Source organism: Vicia villosa, linkage group LG6 (assembly GCF_029867415.1).
Source record: "Vicia villosa cultivar HV-30 ecotype Madison, WI linkage group LG6, Vvil1.0, whole genome shotgun sequence".
NCBI lineage: Eukaryota > Viridiplantae > Streptophyta > Magnoliopsida > Fabales > Fabaceae > Vicia > Vicia villosa.
In genome coordinates, this window is record NC_081185.1 from 30,516,698 (window position 1) to 30,529,739 (window position 13,042).

The 13,042-nt window shown below is 36.8% G+C and overlaps 1 protein-coding gene across 1 annotated transcript in view; it reads right to left on the bottom strand.

Annotated features, from left to right (window-relative positions):
• Positions 1-1,124: 1,124 nt before the first annotated feature.
• LOC131613478 (uncharacterized) overlaps positions 1,125-13,042 on the bottom strand; it is a 43,105-nt gene continuing 31,187 nt past the window's right edge. Inside the window, exon 3 of the mRNA XM_058885145.1 lies at positions 1,125-2,183. Coding sequence (XP_058741128.1) covers positions 1,125-2,183 — 1,059 coding nt within the window. The remainder of the gene's footprint in view (positions 2,184-13,042) is intronic.

Genomic DNA, 13,042 nt, shown 5'->3' on the forward strand with positions numbered 1-13,042 from the left:
GTGGAAAATCATTGTAATCTCGTGTGATTAGTGGATTAAATCCTCAGTTGAGGTAAATCACCTGATAAGGGTGGACTAGAGTAGTTTAGTTAGCAACGAACCAGGATAAAAATAATTGTGCAAGTTGTTTTTATTTTACAAGTTTTAATACTACACTTATTCAAACCCCCCCTTTCTAAGTGTTTTTCTATCCTTCACCTCTGTCAGTTTAACTTTCAATTTCAGTTTTCAACACAGTTTTGCAATAATATCATCGATCAATTCAAGACAAATAATTTCAGCATCACATATTTCACACAGTAAGTCATGAAAATTTTCAAACATAATAGAGAATTCAATTGAAACATAGAGACAATTTAAAAATTCCTAAACCCACATACAATCCATCATGTCCCTATTTATAGAGCAAGAACCCCACCCTTACCTTTGAATCGAAGGTTGCTCTAAATCGTCCTGACCGAAAATCCCCAAAAATTCCTTTTCCTCGCGTTCACTGCTATGGAATCCCTTGTGCACCAGTTTCTTCCTCTACTATTTGCTCTCCTCTAAAATTGGTGTTATTGACTGAGTGTTTCTAAACCCTATAATTTTACCTCACTAGACTCAATTTGGGCCTCCACTCAAAACACACTTGCAACAATTATAGCCCAAATAAATTTATTTTATTAAAACTCAATTTACTCCTTAACTCTTATTTTACGGTCTAATTTTATTTATTCAGAAAATCCCCAAAATAATACTCGACACTCTAATAATATTTCTAATACTAAAAATATTAAAAATCTCGATTAATTGTCGATCCGCTATCCCGAACTAATACCGACTAAATCGTCCCAAAATACGAAAAATTTAACTAAATACTCCAAACGTCTAAATTAAGCGAATAATCTAATTTTCGGGCGTTACAACTCTCCCCTACTTAAAAGATTTTCATCCTCGAAAATTCGTCCGATACCACCATCCTTAACTTCGTTCTAGTTTCCAACTCTCCGATCCCCAAGTTGTGCTTGACAACACTCTAACTACCATTCCTTCGAAATGACCAAACTCAACAAGGTTTAAATCTAACGTACTAATCATTCAACGCAATCAGGAACAACGAAACAACTAGCAACACCGATATATCAACGATAGTAATTAAGAGTATTACTAATGAAATACGTACCTTCGGCATTCCTGTCCTCATTAGCTGTCTGAGTTCCAGCTAAAGCGAACACTTTTCCACTGCCTGGTTCCCTCTTTGGTTTCTGATACTTGCTACTAATATGCCCTTCTTCACCACAGTTAAAACAGATAACTTCCTTATGCCTACAATCAGTAGTTACGTGTCCTGTCTTACCACAACGGTAACATCTTTTCTCCCCAGTAGTACACACATCACTCTTGTGACCAGGTTCTCCACATTTGAAACAAACCACGCTAGTAGGAGCTCCTCCCACACTAGTTCTTTTGCCATTAGCCACTTCTGCTTTTCCTTTTCCAACTGGAGCATCATAAGGTGTGCTACGGTTCTGCTTGCCTCTCTTATCCTTAACAATTTTGTAATGTGCATTATGATCTTCTTCATAAATTCTGCAACTATCAACCAGATTAGTAAAGATAAGAATCTTCTGATACCCAACAACTTTCTTGATCTCAGAGCGCAATCCGTTCTCAAACTTGATGCACTTTGAAAACTCAGCCCCTGCTCCCTCATAATACGGGTAGAACTTAGCCAACTCAGTGAACTTTGCAGCATACTCTGTCACTGACATATTCCCCTGTTTCAGCTCAAGGAACTCAATCTCCTTCTTACCCCGAACATCTTCAGGATAATACTTCCTCACAAACTCTCTGCGGAAAACAATCCAAGTGATCTCTTCACCAGCACCTTCCAATCTCTGACGAGTCTCTAACCACCAGTCATCAGCTTCGACTTCCAGCATATGAGTTCCATACCGAACCTTCTGCGCCTGAGTGCAGTCCATCACACGGAATATCCTCTCAATCTCCTTCAACCACTCCAATGCGCCATCAGGGTCATGCTTGCCTTTGAAGACCGGCGGATTCTCTCTCTGAAAGGTTGCTAAACTGCGAGATCCTGCATTCTCATCAGCATTTAGCTGATTTGCCAAAGCTTGAGCCATAGCCTCCAAAGCAGCAGCAATCGCAGCATCGTTTCTACCAGCCATCTCAACTAAGCACTACAACATAAACAACAATCAGATAAAGTAATTAACAATACTCGATTGTTAACTAACTACGACTTGACAACTGGCCGGACGGACCGACCTGCTCTGATACCACTAATGTAACACCCCAAATCTACCCGATAATTGTAAAGAAAATCAGAGTATTTTAAAATTTTTATACGATGAGATAGGATGTCACATTCGTCATTTAATTCACATACGACAATTACGTCTCCAAATAGATACATAGCATTTAAACGAAAGCGGAGAAATTATAACATAAATTTAATCCTCAAAAACACCTCATCAAATAAATTACTTCGCAGCGGAATCATCAAACTTCATAAATATTTAAATCTAGTCGTAGCATCTTTGCATGGTAACTTCAAGTTACAAATTAAACCAAAACCAAATAAAATTCAACAATTAAAACAACAATAAAAACGATCGTTTTTCCCCCCCGAGTGCTACGTATCAGAGCGACAACCGACTCAACTCACAGCGGCTAAATCTTCACTCACTAGCGTCACCTGCACGTTACCAATATAAAGGCAACGGCGAAAACAAGCAAAGGGTGAGATATCAAACAATATAAATAAAGTCATGATAAAAAGTATATTACGGTTCAAGTCATCATATATATCTCAAGTCTCAATTTCGATCACAAGCAATTTAAATTCAAAATCATATAATCACACACAACTTCGCAACAAAACAAATGAATGAGACACGACTAATGCATCATGCATGTGGTACCCAGGGCTTCAGCCCCCATCGCCAATTGCCAGTGAATAGAGGCATCAAAACAGGCATAAGCCTTCGTCACTGTTTTGCCAATCCAGGCCGTCGCTACAACATGCAATTCATGAAACAATATGAAATGCAACAAACCACAATCAATCACAAAACAATGTCGCATAAGGCATTCGCCTACATCGCCAAAATATATCAACCATTATTGATAATTACTCATCACTTAAATTCCTGCAACTTCGCATTTTCAACAATAATAATTCGACAACAACTATTCACCAACAAAACCACATTGGCCATAGGCCTCACAATTCAACATCGCCTGCAATTTCACAAATTACATCAAAGTATTATAACACAACGAGACAACCAAAATTTACAACACGCGTTTCGCAATTATTCGGATAATTTTCGACTGAAACCTGATAAATTAATTCTCAGCTAAAAATACTAATAATTTATGCTCTGTACTGCTATTATCCACTCCATCATGTTGCTTCCAAAATAGTACTACCTTCCGGTTCATGCTACTACTATTATTCACTCATTAATTATTTTGTTATTGGTCACTGCATTATTTACTGCTAATTCGTTCCACTAAATTACTTCTACTGATAACCTATTAATAATTTTCTGATTAGGTTCCTGCAATTACCTCCCACCACCGCCCATTATCTCTGTTATTTATTAACTCTGCTATTTTAGCAATTCTACTACTTTTGACAACTCTACTAAACATAGATACTATAGTTCAATTGGGCTAATTAATTAAATCAAACTCTACTGCAAGCATATGCTACAAATCTTTAATGCTTTGTACCTTAGATGAATTGATAACCCTGCTAAATTAATTGGACTAATATCCGGGACTTGTATAATAACTCTAACAACTCTATTGACAACTCTAAATATATCAGAATTACACAAAACAATTAAAGGTATAATCTTTAATAACTCAAAACAACTCTGACAACTCTATTGACAACTCTAACAATTCTATTGACAACTTTAACGGAATTAAAACTAACCAGTTAAGCAAATAACTTAACATTTTTCTCTAACTCAAACCTCCGGAAATATTATACTAACCATATTAAATTACTATCAGTGATATTATTATTATTATTATTATTATTAACAAATGATATACATACATTATATATTATTAGTAACTTGAATGTACTAATAAACTTAATAAGCTTAAACGTATACAAATGTTTATCAGTAAGGAACACAATATGTATATTGTATACTTGAAACATGGGATGATATATGTACACATATATATTATAATAATTTTACTATCTGCTAAGATTATAAGACATGCCCCCAGTATGCAATAGGGTGCCGTACGACACACCTCTCCTAACATACTTATGCCGTCCGTCCCCAACCTTGAGTGGGTTTATTACGAGGGATGTTCGTCCCTCCACTTGGTCCCCGTGTTCCTCTGTCAGTTTAACTTTCAATTTCAGTTTTCAACACAGTTTTGCAGTAATATCATCGATCAATTCAAGACAAATAATTTCAGCATCACAAATTTCACACAGTAAGTCATGAAAATTTCCAAACATAATAGAGAATTCAATTGAAACATAGAGACAATTTAAAAATTCCTAAACCCACATACAATCCATCATGTCCCTATTTATAGAGCAAGAACCCCACCCTTACCTTTGAATCGAAGGTTGCTCTAAATCGTCCCGACCGAAAATCCCCAAAAATTCCTTTTCCTCGCGTTCACTGCTATGGAATCCCTTGTGCACCAGTTTCTTCCTCTGCTATTTGCTCTCCTCTAAAATTGGTGTTATTGACTGAGTGTTTCTAAACCCTATAATTTTACCTCACTAGACTCAATTTGGGCCTCCACTCAAAACATACTTGCAACAATTATAGCCCAAATAAATTTATTTTATTAAAACTCTCAATTTACTCCTTAACTCTTATTTTACGGTCTAATTTTATTTATTCAGAAAATCCCCAAAATAATACTCGACACTCTAATAATATTTCTAATACTAAAAATATTAAAAATCTCGATTAATTGTGGATCCGCTATCCTGAACTAATACCGACTAAATCGTCCCAAAATACGAAAATTTAACTAAATACTCCAAACGTCTAAATTAAGCGAATAATCTAATTTTCGGGCGTTACAAATCTAGTGACGAAGATGATAGTCCGTATGAAGATATGGGACTGTTCGTGAGAAAATATAATAGATATCTTTGTAAGAATGAAATCAAGAATTCGGACAATAATCTTGTCGACTATATACGTCAAGCAAAGCCTAACAAGCAAGATGATGGTAAAAGAACTAAACCTAAAGGATCTTGTTACAACCATGGTGAGCCGGGCCACTACAAGTCGGATTTCCCTTCACTCAAGAAAGATAAGGCAAAGAGCAAACCTCAAAAGAAGTCAACAAAAGGCAGGAGAGCCTACATTATGTGGGAAAGTGAGAGTGACGTATCTAGCAAGAATAGCTCAAGTGATGAAGAGGAGATGGTCAACGTATGTCTCATGTCACATCAAAAGAAGAAAAAGATTGTAAGTCACGACAAGTATAATAATGTTGATAAAATGTCTTATTTTGAATTACAACATGCCTTTGATACCTTACATCATGAAGCCAAGGAAGCCTTCAAACGCTTGGCTTCAAATAAGAAGATTTTTTCATACCTTGAGAAAATGGTTTCCGATTCCAAAAAGGAAGTGGAAATCCTCAAGGAATCTATGATAGAATGTATCAAAGACAAGAGCGAGAACGACAAGGACTTTTGGTTTAGGTGGGGTGAATGTGAATCTTGTCATATTTGGCAAAGAGAGGTTAGAACTCTCAAAACCAAATTAGACAAAGCTTCACAATCAAAGGTTATCTTTGCTATTAATCAATCACATTTTAAAAAGAGTATGACAAATCCCTATCAAAGATACACTTATGTGATAAAAGATCAATCAAGCAAATGTAATGATCCTACAAACTTGGCATGTCTATATTGTTGTAAAACGGGTCATACAATTAGGAAATGTTGCTTTAGGAGATTCTTGGTTCCTAGAGGCATCTTCAAATGGATTCCTAAGAGCAACATTTGTTTCACTCACACACAAGGACCCAATGAAAATAGGTGTCATACCCTAATTTTTGACCCCCCTGAGATGACATATCTTCAGGATTTTTCATCAGGTCAAGACAAGTACCCAGAGCAGTCATTTCTCCATCTGGTACCTAATCGAGGATGCTCAAAGACAAGAAAGCTCAGGCAAAGGATCAATCAATACAAGGACTAGTCTCTAATACAATCATGGGGCTCAAAAACTTCACTTTTCTCATCTATGATTGATTAGACATCCAGTCATATGAGTACAGGTTTACTCAGGTCACCAGACTAAGGTTTTGAGCCTATCAAGGACTAAAATCAGGGATCGCATTTGGGAAACCCTAAAAAACCTCAGAGGGTCATTCAAAGACATCAATCATCTTCAAATAACTCATATTACAAGGTCTACTGGACATCACACTTCAATTCAAAGTCTACAATCATTACTTTCACATGGTCGACAAATTAGGGTTTTGACCTAATTCACCAAGATAGTTGACTTCTGATCAGGGCATGAATCCAAAACTCAAGACATGATTCAAGGATCTCTACTACCTCCATATAATCCATTTATATCATCCATTTGTGGAGAAGATCTTATTTCTACACAAAAGCCCAAAAAAAATTCACTTTGTCAGGAAAAAAGTCAACTGTGAAGGATCATCATTGACTTTTAAGGTTTTTGGTCAAAAAATGACTTTCAAAGATCAATATCATCAATATATGGATGTCAAAGTCATTTGGCCAAAGAAATTCAAAGAAATTCATCAAGGAGCGAAAAGTCGGGAATTAGGGTTTTTGAAGGCATGGTGAGATCTCAAAATTTCACCTACACAACTCAAAAAACTTCCAACATGAAAGTTGTAGATCTTGCCAAATAAAACAACATCTTACAAGGGAACTTTTTTCAAAAGATCAACCATTTATGAAGTTTTGGAAATTTTGAAGTTTAGGTCATAAACACTTAGAAATTTTTCTAAGTGTTTTAACCTAGTTTTCTTCCAACTTTGGGCTCATTTTTCACAAATTTCCTAAATGATTCTGAAGAAGACATAAACTAATGATTTGAAGTAGATGTTTAGGGCTTTCCAAATTGTGTTCAACCTTCTCCAAATTCAATTTGAGCTAGGAGTTATGCTTGTTCAAAGTTGGCCTCATGAAGTAAAATTATAGGTCATGGGCACTTTTGGACTTTGCAAATTTTGTGCAAATAACCTCTCTTATGGATGCTACACGACCCATAACACATCTGAAACCATGCCATGCATTCATTTTCACCATGCCATAAGGATTGAAGAAGATTCTAAAAACAAGAACATGTGATTATGTAATGATTACATTTGTGAATTTATGGCAAATTGATGAATCACCCAAGGAATCTTCTCACCAACCAATTAGAGCTCATTTCTGGCTCAGAATTGTCCCCTAAGATCAAGCAAAATCGAGGGCTAGGGGATTGATCAAATGGAATCAAAATTCTCATCATTGCATAAGAGATATTTGCAAAATTCCTTCATGGCTAAGAAAGCAAATCAACTTCACTAAGGAAGCTCACTCCTCTGCAGCTATACTGATCCATTTGCCTATAAATACAGATGCATTCCTCATTCAAAAACACACCAAAGCAACCATATTACTTGCTTTCTCTTTCTCTCCTCTTGTTCATTGTTTTTCAAAGTTCTTTGGCAAGAAGAATCGATTTCTTCGAACCAGAGCTTATCTTTGGGAAGTGAGCATTCTAACATCTCAAGGGAGGTCATTTGAGGTGATCCAAGCACCTGGATCACTTCTGTAAGTGGAGGAACACCATTGTTGCTCTCACTTTGGAGCACTTGCAGTTGGAGGTCCATGGAGTGATTCAGAAGGTTTCAAGGCAAGCCAATCATCCAGACACACTCCTCAGGTCATAGTGAAGCTAACCAGATGGCTGCAGCTCATCTGTAACTCCAAATTCAACAACCTCCATGTTCACTTGAAGCTGAAATCGAGGGAGGTCCATAGAACAATTCAGAAGGATTCAGGCTACAATAAGCATCCAGTTAGCATCATTGAGTCTCAGGGAAGCTATTGAGATCATTCATTCAAGCCCAGGTGCCCTCAATCATCCTCACGACCTCCATTTTCAGAGGTAAGTTTCTGAACTTCACCTCTATAATTTAAGTACTCTTTGTGAAATAGCTCGATTCTATCTTGTTCAGCATCATCAGAGGATTGAAAACCCTCTATCATCATCCATTTATCTTTCAGTATAGTCATTTAATTTGATTTTGAAATTTTAGGGTTCTTCACGATTTCTGGTAAATTAGTTAGATGTAGTTAATATTAGTTTATGTTAGTTACATATTTAGAATCGTGAGTGAAATTAGAGCAAGTTTCGTGTTTACATCATGGCAAATGATTAAGAAATGAGTGAGTTCAGAAATTCAAATTCATAGAGCTTGAGGTTGAAGACGAAGATGGTGGTGGCGCGCAAAATTCAAATCTCAGGGCAGAGTTTATTTTATTTTGAGTGGTATGCGTTTTATTAATGACTAAACAACTTGCCCTAGTGGCCACACATGCGCCCTTAGTATCATCATGCCACAAGTCTGGGGTTCGAATCCCCCTCGCCCCAGACTTTTTGATTCTTTTATTTTTTAAGGATTTACAACTTGTTTTGAAATATGACCAAATGGAGGCAAGTCACTAACACTGAGCGCGCGTTGGCTCAGTGGTGTTGTTTTGGACTGGTGACCTCAAGGGCGTGGGTTCAAACCCTCCAAGGGCCAAAACTTATTTTTTTAACACTAATTTCTTTCATTTCTCTTCACAACTTCACATATTTATTTAACCTATCAAAATAAATCATTTTCATTTCATTTTTTCACACACTTTTTATTTAACATATCTATTTTGTGAATAATCAAAAAAATCATAAAAAATATTATTTATTTCATGTATTTTTATTAGGTTTAAAATAGTATGTTTTAGGTGTTTTCTTAAATACTTGAATACATATTTTTCACTTTGTTTTAAATTAAATCACTTTGTAAATAATTCTATGATGAAACCCTAATTGTTTAGGTCTTAATTAAGTAAAAATCTTTATTTTTACTTTAATTAAGTTAACTTTTGTCAATTTTCAAAGCTGTTATCATTCTCCGATTAAACGGATGATTAAGGTTTTCAAACAACAAAACCTTGTATCATTCAAAATCATTTTCAAATTGCTCTCATAACCAGTACTGTAAAGTACTGGGCCTCTAATAGAGTGTAAGTCCCAAAAACTTTCTCTTCTTAGCTTGTTTTCAAAACTGTATTTTCAAAATCTTCTTTCTGTTTTCAAAACATTCTTCTGGTATTTGAAGGGCATTATTCCCGGTGAAACTCTTCAGATACCTATGTGACCTTTGTCCATCTTCACTTCTTCTGTTTTCAAAAACCATTAACTGTTTATCATATACATTCAACTGTTATCAACAAAAACAACAAAAATTACTGTTGAGGCTCTGTACATACTTCTTCAATGGTCTCCACTCCATCCAGGTTAGGCTTTACAAGCTTTCAATTTACAGTCTTTATTTAAATTACTGTCAAATATAAACTGTGCATATATTAGTTTAGAACTACGTTTGAGTATAAACCTTAGGACAGTTAAACTATATATATATTATAGGAATATGACCTAGGATTGAGAATGTCTTCCCGGTGAAGGCTCTTTCCTAATTAGAGATCTGTAGTTCAAACCCCCAAGATGAATTATTCCCGGTGAAACATCTTGGCAAAGACCTTAGAATCCAAAAATATAGGACACATCCACCCCAAAGAGGAATTATTCCCGGTGAAACCTCTTACCCATTTGCTTAGAGCCAAAATAAGTTCAAAACTACATAGCTTTCTCTTGTGCTATAACAAGGACCCTCGATTAGCCTCCTCTTGGGCTTTGTACAAGGACCCACAGGCTTCTTAAAAGCATTTCCAGCTTCCTCTTGAGCTTGTATACAAGGACCCATCAGGTTTCTTATAAACATAGGAACAGGTCTTTAGTTACCTTTTAGCCTACCCTGGTGAGTTTCTTCCAATTTAAACCAGACTTAAAACAAGCTAAGTTTGTCTCAATTTCACATTGAGTACATTTTTGGAATGAGAGACATGGACAGTCTCTGTCACCCTTATCTTCATCAATCTTCCTTAGCAGAGTCTAGGATCTATGTTTTGGTCATCCTCAGCATTGAGTCAGCCTTCATCTTGGGCTTTAAACAAGAAGTCTCCACTAGATAATCTTCCTGCCAATCCTTTCATCCTTTAATAATTAATGGAGTGCTACCCAAATCATTCATTTCAATAAAAACCCCTGGAAAGGGTTAGCCTCCAAAGTCAATTTCAAAATAAATAAAGATTCATTTCTCTGAGGAGATAATTTCCCCAAAAGAGTCAAAACCCCTGGAAAGGGTCAGCCTCCAAAAAAACATGATAAAGTCAGTCTTTTAACAGACAAATTCACCAGCTGAGTCAAAACCCCTGGAAAGGGTTAGTTTCCAAAGAAAAACAGTCTTTTAATAAATAAAATCTCCTCAGTAGAGTCAAAACCAACAAAACAGTTAGCCTCAACCTTGGGCTTCATACAAGGCACCCAAACAATAAAACTCCCCTGTCAAGAGTCAGCCTCAACCTTGGGCATTATACAAGGCAGATAATAGAGTCTCCCCAGTGAGTTCTTCATCACTCAGTAGCCACAACCTTGGGCTTTGTACAAGGCAGATAAACCATATTTTCATGTGTCAAAGATTCCTAAAACTTAGGATCTTTCCCCATATAGTCATCAATACTTAATTCATTTTAAAGTCCGCCACAACCTTGGGCTTTGTACAAGGCAGAAAATAGTGTTTTTCCCTAGCTAAAGTTAGCCACAACCTTGGGCTTTGTACAAGGCACATAAATAGAGTCTCCCTAAGTAGAGTCAGCCTCAATTCTCGGCTTTGTACAGAACACAAAAATACCCTGTAATTAATCCCCAGTGGAGTCATCTCCCAGAGTCAATAATATTAATTAATCAATCAAAAAGCCTCAAGCTTGGGCCTCATACAAGCCAGCTAAAGTCAAATCTTTTATACAGTAGATAGACATAGCTTATCTCTATAGAGAGATATTTTTACTACTCTACCACATTCAAACAAACATTTCCATTTCAATTTCAATTTTAATCAAGTCTCCCATTTAGGATTTTGAAAGGCATGAGCTGGCAGTAAAACCCAGACATGTGGTAACTTTCCCTAATTTGGATGAGCATCTTTCTTTCATTTTAGAGGCATTTGACTGGTATACTTGCACATACACAAGTAAGGTCCCCCTCTTGAATGAAATGAATTCAGTTATTCTGTCACTCCTTTAAATGTTTGTGGTAGAATAGTACAAATACCTCTCTGTAGAGATAATTTCATGTCTCTTTACTGTAAACAGAGATTTAATTCCAAGCTTCAACCTTGAGCTTCAAGCAAGGCACAAAAAACAATTAATTTCCCTAGTTAGTTCCCCGAACTACATTAAGCTCTGACTTCCACTAGGGATATGTAGGCATGAGGTTCACAAGGAATCTCAGCGAGCTAATAAAATACCAAAAATAGTCAGTCTGTCTGTATGTCTTTCTTTAATTAATTCAATTCTCTCTCCTAATACAAAGGAGAAACTTTCCCAATCATTAGCAATAAACACAATCACAAATGACACAGAGAAGGTTCCTGTAGAGTACTACAGATATGTAGGGTGTTTAAACACTTCCCTATGTATAACCGACCTCCCGGACTCCAGAATTTCTAGTCTAGGTGTAAATCCCCACACTTAGCAAACTCCTAGGGTTTAGTTGAGATCTTTTTTCCCCTTTCCTACTCGTAGGACAAATAAGAAAGTTCGTGTGATATCGTAGGAAGAACTGAAATAAAATTCATCCCGCCACGGGCGCATTCTCCTTCCAAATTTCGCGTGAAGGGTTTAGCGTGCCGTCCTCCCAAGTGAAACGGGGAGGTAAAAGAAAACGACCACCACAGAAAAATGGCGACTCTGCTGGGGATATAAGTGTTCAAAACCTTGGTTTTTCATCCAAACCAATGGTTGACCTATTGCTGGTCCAGCCCCAATGAGGAATTAGGGATGCCAAATTCCCCCTCAAACAAGAGAGGTCCTGCCTAACCTCTGTGTCATTTCATGTGTTTGCTGCATTTATATTTGTTTAATTTTGTTTATTCTGTATCGGGAAAGGGCTTGATTCCCCCTTGTGGTGAGAAATCCTATACCCGGATTTGAGTGCAACATAAGATAGGATGGAGGATGTCTTCCCGGTGAAGGCCCTCTAATCTTGGTTTCCAAGTCTACTCTTGGGATTTGCCTGGCTGGTTGTGATTAACTGCGCCACTGCATTCCGAGACTGATTTGTACCAGGAGGACCTAGAAACACATTAACCCCACTTAAAGCCTTTTTAGGACGTAGAGCGGTGATTACGGAAGTAATTGTCACGCAGATACTACACTCAGAGAAAACTCTCTTATAGATACCAATCAACGTATCTTTAAGGTTGAGCAAAAACTCTGAGACCCCTAGAACCCGTTCTACAGGTACAAAAATCCTTATCCTTAGTTTACCATTGGGGCGGAGATTGCGTTTTGACTTCATGACCACTATACCCTTCAACGCCATGTTTGTTTAAAACTCTTGTGTGTGCATTCATGCATTCATGCATCATTCATTAATAAACAACTAAAAACAAAAAAAGAGTCTTTTTCGAGTCGTTTTTCAAGGAAACTGAATAACGAACGTTTTGAACTTCATAGAAAGAGAGAAACGGAGAAAGGACTTAAGGATCTATACCATGGATTATGGAAGAAAGAGAGCTAGGAAATACACCTTCAAGATTCCCCAGGTCAAGGAACTGGGAAAGCTCGGAAAACTGGTGGTCAACCCCCAGGCTTTCAAGGAGAAGTATGGAAAACTTCTGCCTTTGCTCAATACCAACATTGTGGATGGGATCCTTCCCACCTTGGTAC